At 41.9% G+C, this 13,196-nt stretch overlaps 1 protein-coding gene across 8 annotated transcripts in view; it reads left to right on the top strand.

Annotated features, from left to right (window-relative positions):
- The window catches only part of LOC122560658 (dynein axonemal assembly factor 8), a 102,053-nt gene that overhangs the window by 27,353 nt on the left and 61,504 nt on the right, over window positions 1-13,196 (top strand). For 7 of the 8 annotated variants that reach the window (XM_043711543.1, XM_043711538.1, XM_043711537.1 and 4 more), the window contains exons 9-10: window positions 3,965-4,351; window positions 9,347-9,515. In XM_043711543.1, coding sequence (XP_043567478.1) covers window positions 3,965-4,351; window positions 9,347-9,515 — 556 coding nt within the window. The remainder of the gene's footprint in view (window positions 1-3,964; window positions 4,352-9,346; window positions 9,516-13,196) is intronic. The other variant, XM_043711540.1, reaches the window with a different exon arrangement.

The following is a 13,196-nucleotide window of genomic DNA, read 5'->3' as shown; positions in this document are numbered from 1 at the left end:
GTGGTACGTGTATGGAATGAGCTGCCAGAGGATGTGGTGGAGGCTGGTACATTTGCAAGATTTAAGAGGCATTTGGATGGGTATATGAATAGGAAGGATTTGGAGGAATATGGGCCGGGTGCGGGCAGGTGGGACTAGATTGGGTTGGGATATCTGGTCGGCATGGACGGGTTGGATCGAAGGGTCTGTTTCCATGCTGTACATCTCTATGACTCTAACTAAATTCAGTGCAATTGAATTAGTGTTTGGACATGAGGTGAGAGGACCACTGAAATTCATTAAGGAAAAATTAGTAAGTCAGAGTTCAGAAACCACATGTTTCAACTATGTGTCAAACTTTAGGGAAAGATTAAATAGATTGGGTAAGTTGGCTATACAGTATTTAAAAGTAATACAGTATGTGATGATAAGAAATCAAAAAATTATAGTTTCACCAGAGGTGATAAAATGTGAGTATTCATACCGATGGTAGGTGAACCTTCAAAAACAAGGCTTAGTGGGCATTATCAAATCAAAAGGACAATGAGTGAAGTGAATTATTTGATAAGAACACCAGATAGCAGGAATCTCACAGAATGCAATGTGAGGAGGCTCAAATGGTACTTTGATGAGGAAGAAAAGCAAGAGGAGAATATGGTACTTGTTGCAACTTGGAGTAAAGAACCAAATCCAGAATAATTTGAATTTGATATTCCTTAAATTAAATTTGATAATAAGGAAGTTCTCAAAAATTGGGATAAATTATGGATGGCATTTGGCAAGAACTTTCGAAAGGTGATTGGGTGCAGATGTTTGCAGATAAAGGGACGCTGGAAAATGAGAAGCTTTCAGAAATGAGATAATGAGAATCCAGAGAAAGTATATTCCTGTTAGGTTGAAGGGAAAGGCTGGTAGGTACAGGGAATGCTGGATGACTAAAGAATTTGAGGGTCTGGTTAAGAAAAAGAAGGAAGCATATGTAAGGTATAGACAGGATGGATTGAGTGTGGAATATATAGACTGTAGGGAAATAGATGGTGACATCTTGCGAAATGTCCATATTACACAGGAGGAAGCGCTGGATGTCTTGAAACGGGTAAAGGTGGATAAATCCTCAGGACATGATCAGATTTACCCTCGAACTCTGTGGGAAGCTAGAGAAGTGATTGCTGGACCGTTTGCTGGAATATTTGTATCATCGATAGTCACACGTGAGGTGCTAGAAGACTGGAGGTTGGCTAACGTTGTGCCACTGTTTAAGAAGGGTGGTAAGGACAAGCCAGGGAACTATAGACCAGTGAGCCTGACGTCGGTGGTGGGCAAGTTGTTGGAGGGAATCCTGAGGGACAGGATGTACATGTATTTGGAAAGGCAAGGACTGATTAGGGAGAGTCAACATGGCTTTGTGCGTGGGAAATCATGTGTCACAAACCTGATTGAGTTATTGAGGAAGTAACAAAAAGGATTGATGAGGGCAGAGTGGTAGATGTGATCTATATGGACTTCAATAAGGCGTTCGACAAGGTTTCCCATGGGAGACTGGTTAGCAAGGTTAGATCTCACGGAATACAGGGAGAACTAGCCATTTGGATACAGAACTGGCTCAAAGGTAGAAGACAGAGGGTGGTGGTGAAGGGTTGTTTTTCAGACTGGAGACCTGTGACCAGTGGAGTGCCACAAGGATCGGTACTTGGTCCTCTACTTTTTGTCTTTTATATAAATGATTTGGATGCGAGCATAATAGGTGCTGTTAGTAAGTTTGCAGATGACACCAATGTTGTGAAACTTGAAAGGGTCAAGCAACTTGCATTTCAAAGATTTACAAGGATGTTGCCAGGGTTGGAGGATTTGAGCTATAGGGAGACACTGAACAGGCTGGGGCTGTTTTCCCTAGAGTGTCAGAGGCTGAGAGGTGACCTTAAAGAGGTTTACAAAATAATGAGGAGCATGGCTAGGGTAAATAGACAAAGTCTTTTCCCTGGGGTCAGGGAGTCCAGAACTAGAGGGCATAGGTTTAGGGTGAGAGGGGAAAGATATAAAAGAGACCTAAGGAGCAACGTTCTCACGGATAGGGTGGTGTGTGTACGGAATGAGCTGCCAGAGGATGTGGTGGAGGCTGGTACAATTGCAACATTTATGAGGCATTTGGATGGGTATATGAATAGGAAGGGTTTGGAGGGATATGGGCCGGGTGCGGGCAGGTGGGACTGGATTGGGTTGGGATATCTGTTCGGCATGGACGGGTTGGACCGAAGGGTCTGTTTTCATGCTGTACATCTCTATGACTCTATGACTCTATGACCTTCCAGAAGAAAATCAACATGACCTGAAAAAGTTATTATTATCACATGTTGGGTTTAAGTTGGGAAGTACTAACATGATGTAGATATCGGAAATGCCGTTCAAATTAAGCAATGTCCTTATTGACTTAACCATCTCAAACCGTTTCAAAAAGAGATTGAAAGCATGCTCAAAGACAATATAATCGAAGTGAGTTGCAGTGAATGGAGCTAACTCATATTATTGGTGCCAAAACCAAATGGTATCCAACGAGTGTGTGTTGATTACCACAAAGTCAATGCAGTTACTAAATCTGATTCATATCTTCATCCACGGCTGGAAGATTGTATTGAGAAGGTGGGTCAAGCAACTTGCATTTCAAAGTTGGACTTACTCAGACCATACTAGCAGGTACCTTTATCTGACATAGTGAAGGAAGTTTCAGCTTCCGTGATACCAAATGGACTTTACTAGTTTAAACTTATGCCATTTGGTATGAAAAATGCACCAGCTACATTTCAAAGAGAAACCAATAAAATAATTTCAGGATTACTGAATTGTTTGCTGTACATAGATGATCTGGTGATTTTTAGTCACACATTGAAGGAACAATTGAAGCATCTATCAGAATTACTCGATAAATTTCAGAAGGCTGGCTTTGTGATAAATTTGGTTAAGTGTAAGTCTGAAAAAGCCCAAGTCACATTCCTAGACCATCTCATTGGACATGATAGATGGACCCACAAAATGTGAAAACATGAGGAGCATAGATAGGGTGAATAGCCAAGCAGTTTTCCCCAGGGGAGGGGAGTCCAAAATTAGAGGACATAGGATTAAGGTAAGAGAGGAAAGATTTAAAAGGGACCTAAGGGGCAACTTTTTCATGCAGGGGGTGGTGCTTGTATGGAATGAGCTACCAGAGGAAGTGGTAGTGACTGGTACAAATACAGTATTTAAAAGACATTTGGATAGTTACATGAATAGAAAGGGTTTAGAGGGAGATGGTCCAAATGCTGGCAATTGGGACTAGCTTAATTTAGGACATATGGTTGCATGGATGAGATTGACAGAAAGGTCTGTATAACTGTAACTCTATGACACAGGTTACTAGGGAATTTCCTATATAAAAGAAGAGAGGAGTACTACGATTTCTTGTTCTGAGTGGGTTTATTGGAAATTCCAACCAAACTATAGCAGCGTAGTTATTCCATAACTGACTTGTTGAAGGAGTGCAGAAACTTTGAGTAGACAGAAGAGTGTCAAAAGGCATTTGACAGCCTGAAAGCTGTGTTAACCACCCCTAATTACACAAAGTCAGTCAAGGGGTGACTATCAATGTGAGTGATGGGGGTGTCAGTGCTGTACACTTCCAAGAAAACAATGAGAAGATGGAAATGCAAATAATAGTCTGTCAAGTTTTCCAATAAAGTTAACGTTATACCAATTCTTTTTGTTTATATTTTAACTGTAGGGTAAGAAAAACGTTATGTTTTGCTTCAAGCCAAGAAGCATAACCAATTGAATTACATCTGGAACACAGCAGTTTATGCTTGCCTTTGAATAAGATGGAAGTTAGGGTCTAGGCTATCTCCTTGATATATTTGAGGGGAGTGGATTTGGTCTGGTTCATAACAAGTTTTCCAGTATTATGAGCCGATGGCACATGCTGTTCATGCACCTGATTTTATTTTTTTCTCTCTACTAGTTACAATGACTGTACTGGTAAAAGCATGTTACTAAAGAAACTGCGAAAAGCCTCTGTCAACTTCTCAAAAGTAACAGCCAATAATTCTAAAAGTGCAGCTGAACAGGCACGAGCAACTGGCGAACAGATCAAACCAGCCCAGAAGAAGAGAAGGAAAGCAAAAAATGAAAGCAATAAACCTGTTGGTGAGCAGCATGGGTTGACCGTGGCTGCAGAGTCCAAAACAGAGATAAGAGCTCTAGAGGAGCTAAATTCACCCAATGACCAACCTGCCCTCACACCTGGTCTGACACTGAAAAAGACCACTTCAAAAGTCACAATTCCAGCTGTCAGACAAAGTGAACTGACACTGCCTCCAGGGGAACAATATCCTGAAACTTTAAGTAGGTAAGGAAGAGAATATGTCTTGAGATGAGAAAAGTGCATTGATGTGCTAACCAAGCAAAAGCAAATGCAGATACTGAAAAGCTGAAATAAAATACAGAATATGGAAAATGAAAAATAGAAAATAGTGGAAATGGTCAACAGGTCTGGCAAGATCTATGGAGAGAGAAGCAGAATTAAATTTATAGGTCCTTTCATCAAAATTTTGTCCATTATTTTTCTGTTTTCATTTCACTAATTTCCTTTCTCTTCCAATTTTCTGTCTCTGTAACTATTACTGCTGTATAGCTGAAGGGACAATGTCAATGACTGTAGAGGCCACTGATGAACTACATTATTGGTTCCTCAATGCGCTGAATTTAAAATGCTCAATCATAACTTTAAATCCCCTCATAGTCTCACTATGACTCCAGTGACAATATTTTTAAAAAATTATTCAAAAAAACACAGGGATTGCTGCAGAGCTGTCCTGGAGCTGAGATGACTCACCTCCAACAATCATAATTATCTACCTTCATGCATGGTATGACTCCAGCTAGCAGAAAGCTTTCCCCCCAGTTCCCATTGACCCTAGCTTTGCAAGGCTCCTGGATGTCACATCTGATCAAATACAGCATTGTTGTCAAGCATAGTCACTCTTACTTCTGGAATTCAGTCTTTAGTCCATGTTTAAATGAGGCCAGGTACTGATTGCCCTGATGGCGCCCAAACATCAATGAATATTAGTGAGCAGGTTATTGCTGAGCAGATGCTGCTTGATAACAGTGTTGATGACACCTTTCATCAGTTTATTAGAGTCATAGAGATGTACATCATGGAAACAGATCCTTTGGTCCAACCCGTCCATACTGACCAGATATCCCAACCCAATCTAGTCCCACCTTCCAGTACCCAGCCCATATCCCTCCAAATCCTTCCTATTCATATACCCATCCAAATGCCTTTTAAATGTTGCAATTGTACCAGCCTCCATCACTTCCTCTGGCAGCTCATTGCTTACACATACCACCACCTGTGTGAAAAAGTTGCCTCTTAGGTCCCTTTTATATCTTTCCCCTCTCACCCTAAACCTATGCCCTCTAGTTCTGGACTCCCCGACCCCAGGGAAAAGACTTTGCCTATTTATCCTATCCATGCCACTCATAATTTTGTAAACCTCTATAAGGTCTCCCCTCAGCCTCCAATGCTCCAGGGAAAACCGCCCCAGCCCGTTCAGCCTCTCCCTGTAGCTCAAATCCTCCAACCCAGGCAACATCCATGTAAATCTTTTCTGAACCCTTTCAAGTTTCACAACATCTTTCCGATAGGAAGTAGACCAGAATTGCACACAATATTCCAACAGTGGCCTAACCAATGTGCTGTATAGCCACAGGGAGAAAGTGAGAACTGCAAATGCTGGAGATCAGAGCTGAAAAATGTGTTGCTGGAAAAGCGCAGCAGGTCAGGCAGCATCAAAGGATCAGGAGAATCGACATTTCGGGCATAAGCCCTTCCTGAAGAAACGTCGATTCTCCTGCTCCTTTGATGATGCCTGACCTGCTGCGCTTTTCCAGCAACACATTTTTCAGCCCTGTACAGCCACAACATGACCTCCTAACTCCTGTACTCAATAAAGGAAAGCATACCAAACGCCTTTTTCACTATCATATCTACCTGCGACTCTACTTTTAAGGAGCGATGAACCTGCACTCCAAAGTCTCTTTGTTCAGCAACACTCCCTAGGACCTTACCATTAAGTGTATAAGACCTGCTAAGATTTGCTTTCTCAAAATGCAGCACCTCGCATTTATCTGAATTAAACTCCATCTGCCACTTCTCAGCACATTGGCCCACCTAATCAAGATTCTATTGTAATCTGAGGTAACCTTCTTTGCTGTCCATTACACCTCCAATTTTGGTGTCATCTGCAAACTTACTAACTGTATCTCTTATGCTCGCATCCAAATCATTTATGTAAATGACAAAAAGTAGAGGACCCAGCACCAATCCTTGTGGCACTCCACTGGTCTCAGGCCTCCAGTCTGAAAAACATCCCTCCACCATCACCCTTTATTTTCTACCTTTGAGCCAGTTCTGTATCCAAATGGCTAGTTCTCCCTGTATTCCGTGAGATCTAACCTTGCTAACCAGTCTCCCATGGGAAACCTTGTTGAATGCCTTACTGAAGTCCATATAGATCACACCTACAGCTCTGCCCTTATCAATCCTCTTTGTTACTTCCTCAAAACACTCAATCAAGCTTGTGAGACATGATTTCCCACGCACAAAGCCATGTTGACTCTCCCTAATCAGTCCTTGCCTTTCCAAATACATGTACATCCTGTCCCTCAGGATTCCCTCCAACAACTTGCCCACCACCGACGTCAGGCTCACCGGTCTATAGTTCCCTGGCTTGTCCTTACCACCCTTCTTCAACAATGGCACCACGTTAGCCAACCTCCAATCTTCCGGCACCTCACATGTGACTATCAAAGATATAAATATCTCAGCAAGAGGTCCAGCAATCATTTCTCTAGCTTCCCACAGAGTTCTAGGGTACACCTGATCAGGTCCTGGGGATTTATCCACCTTTATGCTTTTCAAGACATCCAGCACTTCCTCCTCTATAATATTTTGCAAGGTGCCATCATCTATTTCCCTACATTCTATATCTTCCATGTCCTTTTCTACAGTAAATACTGATGCAAAATACTCGTTTAGTATCTCCCCCATTTTCTGCGGTTCCACACAAAAGCTGCCTTGCTGATCTTTGAGGGGCCTATTCTCTCCTAGTTTTCTTTTTGTCCTTAATGTATTTGTAAAAACCCTTTGGATTCTCCTTAATTCTATTTGCCAAAGCTTTCTCATGTCCCCTTTTCGTCCTCCTGATTTCCCTCTTAAGTATACTCCTACTGCCTTTATACTCTTCTAAAGATTCACTCGATCTATCCTATCTATACCTTACATATGCTTCCTTCTTTTTCTTAACCAAACCCTCAATTTCTTTAGTTATTCAGCATTCCCTATACCTAGCAGCCTTTCCTTTCACCCTAACAGGAATGTACTTTCACTGGACTCTCGTCATCTCACTTCTGAAGGCTTCCCATTTTCCAGCCATCCCTTTATCTGCAAACATCTGCCCCCAATCAGCTTTTGAAAGTTCTTGCCTAATACCGTCAAAATTGGCCTTTCTCCAATTTAGAACTTCAACTTTTAGATCTGGTCTATCCTTTTCCCTCACTATTTTAAATCTAATAGAATTATGGTTGCTGGCCCCAAAGTGCTCCCCCACTGACACCTCTGTCACCTGCCCTGCCTTGATAATTGAGAACAGACCGATGGGGTGGTAATTAGCCAGGTTGGATTTGTGCTGCATTTTGTGTCCAGGACAAACCTGGGCAATTTTCCACATTGTTATACTGTATTGAGTTTTGTGGAAAGAGCAGAACATTAAGATTAATTGGATAGTTCCTCAAAAGTTAGGAGAGGTATGATGGGATGCATGATCTATGAGTTGAAAAGCCTGAAGACTTTCCATTTCTCAGACGTGATCTTTTGGGCATCTTTCCTCACCAATGATACCTGTTCTTTCATCCACTAAGGTTCTGAAATCTGGAATCCTCTCCGAAACATCTCTACACCTCAATGTTCCTTTCCTCTGCTAAGATCCTCCTTAAACGCTAACTCTTTAACTAAGTGTCCAGCTACCTCTTTTACATTTTTTTAGCTGTTATTCAATGCAAAAGGTGCAGTTTAATTGAAAACCATTATAGTTGTGTTTAATGCATCAATCACTAATTACATCAGTGACTTGTTGCTGTTCAATGCAGTGACTTTCAGGAGTTCTTCAGTCAACAGACCACTCTTTTTTTGAACATAGACCATGATTGATGGTCAGCTGACCACCACAACAGTGCCTAAGTTTGGCCTTGTGCCATACATAAAGGAATAACTGGATAGAGATTGATTTGAGTTTGATGCTGTTGTACCTCAGTGTCTTCTTCCTCAGATAATTAAATCCTGGTACAGAAGGAGGCCTTTTCTCCTTTGACCAATAAATAAAAAACCTATGTTTGTGACAAATAATAGTCATTGGACACTAATCTTCTCAAGGTAAATTCATGATAGGAACACCTCACCCCTTATGGATTTAATTATTGCTCATTTGTAAATTGGATGTAAATATTCTGTTGCCAGTTGTGAAACTATTTGATTTAGAACATAAGAAATAGGAGCAGTCAAAGCCCATCTGGCCCCTCAAACCTGCTCTGCCATTCAGTATAATCATGGTTGACCTTTGGTCTTAGTTCCATTTTCCTGCCTGGTGCCTTCTTATCCCTTGATTCCCTAGGAGACCAAAAATCTTTCTATCTCAGCATGAAAAATATTCAACAATGGGACATGCTCAGCCTTCTGGGTAAGAGAATTCTAAAGATTCACAACCCATTGAGTGAAGAAATTTCTCTTAAGTTCAGACCTAAATAATTAGCAGTTTACCCTGATACAGTGTCCCTATTGTTCTATTTCTTTGGTCAGGGAAACACCTGTTAGTATCTACCTTATCAAATTGTTTCACAATCTTGAATGTTTTAATTATATAACTTCTCTTGTAAACTTCAGAAAATATAGGCCCAATGTACTGATCCTTTCTACAGGACAATCCTCTTGTCCTTGGAACCAATTTAATAAACATACCTCCGATGCAGGTATATCTACATTTAGAAATGGAGACTATGGCTACACTAAGAGTGGTTTGTTGACTGAAGAACTCCTGAAAGTCACTGCCTTGAACAGCAAAGTTCAAAATAATTGTTGCAAGTTTGACTTATTTTCACTATCTAGTCCCCTTGTAATAATTACGAAAAAGCTATTTGCCTTTCTAACTGCTAACCATATCTCTATGTTAACTTTCTTTGTTTCTTGTAAGAGTGCACTCAACCCCCTCTGAATATCAACATTTATAAATTTCACTCCTTTTTATAAAGATGCTGCTTTTCTCTCTATTTCATTTTGAAACAGTAATCCATGTTGCAGGCTGCAGCCAAATGACCAAATGCAGAGGGAGTATTGCAGAAAAGAGCAGCAGAGACGTCAGCGGCTGCATAGGCAGCTGGACAGCATGAAGCCCTTGAAATCTGTGACAGGAATGCAGTGCGGCGCAGATGAAACACCACTCCTCTTCCATCCGGTTAGTGCAAAGGAAGCACAGCATGGAGGCAACATCACATGTCTTCCAACAGTTAGAGTGAAAAGTACAGCATGGATGAAACACCTGTTCTTTGATTTTTTTGCACCCGGTCAACACTTTTAACTAAAGCCTATATGAGCACATTTTTTAAAATAAGAGCAGGAATGGATTGGTATGGAAACAGGCCCTTTGGCTCAACAATTCCACACTGACTCTCCAGAGAGTAACCCATCCAGACCCGTTTCTCTGCCCTATATTTACCCTTGACTAATACACCTAACACTATGGGCCACTTAGCATGGCCAATTCACCTGGCCAGCACATCTTTGGATTGTGGGAGGAAACCCACACACAGACACGTGGAGGATGTACAAACTCCACACAGTCACCAAAGATCCATATTTCTTTGGATTTTCTTTTCACTGTTACATGGATCATGTTTAATTATTATTTTCCATTTTTAAGCACTTATTTATATACCAAGACTGCTGCACATGCAAGAGCAAGAATTCCTCTACCTTACACCATTTTAATGAAAAGTGCATACTAGAAAGAGTATATAGAGACAAAAATAGATTTTCAGTTTTCCTGTTCATGACACTGTCTTTGTGACTGTCTGTGAATGTATGTGGACACGGAATTGGAACAGAGATGCAGTGTGAATATAAACTTGAGGGTGACAATGTGGAGTCAGATGCTGGGCAAAACTTTCAACCGAAGATTCTGCTCAAATGGCAGGGTGATGTCTTCCTCGGCAGCAAAATGAATGTTCATATGGTTAGCTTTTGGACTGAATTTTGCATATATCCAATTTGGAATCTGATTTAGGATTGTTATCCAATTTATGATAATGGATGAGATAATGAGTCAGGATTGCGAATGAGACACAGGTTTTAGAATGCACTTGGCAGGCTTCATAGTGGCTGAATGGAGATTTATGCTGTGGTGACTCAAATGTGCTACTTCATAAGGAAATGAAAGGGAGTCAGGGAAGATCTGTAGTCATAGAGTCAAAGAGATATACAGCATAGTGACAGACCCTTTGGTCCAAATCGTCCATGCCAACCAGATATCCTGAATTAAACTAATCCCATTAACTAGCATTTGGGTCAAATCATTCTAAATCCTTCCTATTCATATATCCATCCAGATGCCTTTTAAATGTTAAAAATCACACAACACCAGGTTATAGTCCAACAATTGGACTTTCTTTTTTAAAATGTGCGTATATAGGCTTTAGTTAGAAGTGTTGACTGGGTGCAAAAATGTTTGGAAGTACAAGCTTTCAGAGCACTGCTCCTTCAAAAGGTAGCTAGTTGGGCAGGATCATAGGGGACAAAATTTACAGTAAAAGATCAAAGTGTCATACAACTGATGTGATGTATTGAACAAACCTAGATTGCTGTCGAGAGTGTTGTGCAGGAAAAGCACAGCAGGTGAGGTAGCATCCAAGGAGCAAGAAAATTGACGTTTCAGGCAAAAGCCTTTGATCAGGAATCCTTTGGATTTTCTTTTTACTGTTACATGGGTCATGCCTAATTATTATTTGCTTTTGCCCAAAACATCGATTTTCCTGTTCCTTGGATGCTTCATGACCTGCTGTGCTTTTCCAGCACCATAGTCTCAACTCTAATCTCCAGCATCTGCAGTCCTCACTTAAACCTAGATTGCTGTTAAGTCTTAATCACTTACAATGGGTTGCAGGTTTCAGTTCATTAATATGTAAATCCCGGAACATCTTTCAAGTCACATTCCCGATATAACTTAAGGTTTTCTCAAAAAAACAAGTGACATCTCAGCTCAGACAATGCATTAAAGATATGAGGTTCGAGTCTGTCTGTATTCCAACTTTGAGTCAAACTGGTTCTCTTTCTAAAGTATGAATTTATGAAATGTCACATGGACTGACTGCCTACAGATTATATACTTTTGAATAAAATAGAATGAATGTGCAAGCGTGGGAATGGGCGGCACAGTGGTTAGCACTGCTGCCTCACAGCACCAGGGACCTGGGTTCGATTCCAGCCTCGGGCAACTGTGTCTGAAAGAGCATGTATGAGAGAGGATCTGTGAGAGTGTGATCGTCTATGTATGTGTGCAAGAGTGTACACTGTAGTGAGGTCACCTGTAGTGTGACATGAACCCAAGATCCCGGTTGAGGCCATCTTCATGAGTACTGAACATGGCTGTCAGCCTCTGCTCGACAACTCTGCGTTGTTGTGTATCCTGAAGTCCACCTCGGAGGACGATCACCCAAAGATTCGAGGCCGAATGTCCTTGACTGCTGAAATGCTCCCTGACTGGGAGGAAACATTCCTGTCTGGCAATTGTTGAGCAGTGTCCATTCATCCATTATCGTAGCACCTGCTTGGTTTCACCAATGTACCATGCTCTGGGGCATCCTTACCTCCAGCGACAATGTCGGCCAAGTCACATGAGTACCTGCTGCGCATCTGGTGGATGGTGTCCCCATGTGTAATGGTAGTATCCATGTCAACATGGTGGCATGTTTTACAGTGGTTGCCATGACAGGGTTGGACCTGTTGGACTATAACCTGATGTTATGTGATTTTAACTTTGTCCACCTAGTCCAACACCAGCACCTCCACATTGTGGCTTTTAAATGTTGTAATTGTACCCGCCTTCACCACTTCCTCTGGCAGTTCATTCTATACGCACACCATGCTCTGTATGAAACATTTGCCCCTTAGGTCCCTTTTAAATCTTTCCCCTCTCACCTTAAACCTATGCCCTCTACTTTTAGACTCCACTACCCTGGTGAAAAGACCTTGACTCTTCACCCGATCCACGTCCCTCATGATTTTACAAACCTCTATAAAGTCAGCCTCAACCTTCAACCCTCCAGGGAAAAAGTCCCAGCCTAATCACCCTCTCCCTATAGCTCAATCCCTCCAGTCATGGCAACATTCTTGTAAGTCTTTTCTAGTCCCTCTCAAATTTAACAACATTTTTCCTCTAGAAGGGTGACCAAAATTGTACACAGTACACTAAACGTGACCTCGCCAGTATCCTGTACAGCTGCAACATGACATTCCAACTCCTACACCTAGTGTTCTGACCAATGAAAGCAAGGTGCCAAATGCCTTCTTCACCACTCTACCCGTAGTTATGCTTTCAAGGAACTATGCACCTGCACACCTAGGTCTCTTTGTTCAGCATCACTCACCAGGCTCTACCATTAACTGTGTAAGTGCTGTCCTGGTTTGCCTTACTAAAATGCAACACATCGCATTTATCTAAATTAAATCCATCAGCCACTCAGCCTATTGGCATATCTTATCAAGGAGGTAAAAACAATGACTGCAGATGCTGGAAACCAGATTCTGGATCAGTGGTGCTGGAAGAGCACAGCAATTCAGGCAGCATCCGAAGACAGGCAAAATCGACGTTTCGGGCAAAAGCCCTTCATCAGGAATAAAGGCAGAGAGCCTGAAGCGTGGAGAGATAAGCTAAGGAGGGTGGGGGTGGGGAGAGAGTGGCATAGAGTACAATAGGTCAGTGGGGAAGGAGATGAAGGTGATAGGTCAGGGAGGAGAGGGGGGAGTGGATAGGTGGAAAAGGAGCTGGGCAGGTCGGACAAGTCCGGACAGGTCAGGGGAGCGAGTTTCTGGAGGTTAGAAGCTAGGATGAGGTGGGGGAACGGGAAATGAGGAAACTGTT

Source organism: Chiloscyllium plagiosum, chromosome 21, assembly GCF_004010195.1.
Source record: "Chiloscyllium plagiosum isolate BGI_BamShark_2017 chromosome 21, ASM401019v2, whole genome shotgun sequence".
Classification (NCBI taxonomy): domain Eukaryota; kingdom Metazoa; phylum Chordata; class Chondrichthyes; order Orectolobiformes; family Hemiscylliidae; genus Chiloscyllium; species Chiloscyllium plagiosum.
Note: the sequence above shows the minus strand (reverse complement) of the source record. Positions and strands in the feature narration are given on the sequence as shown.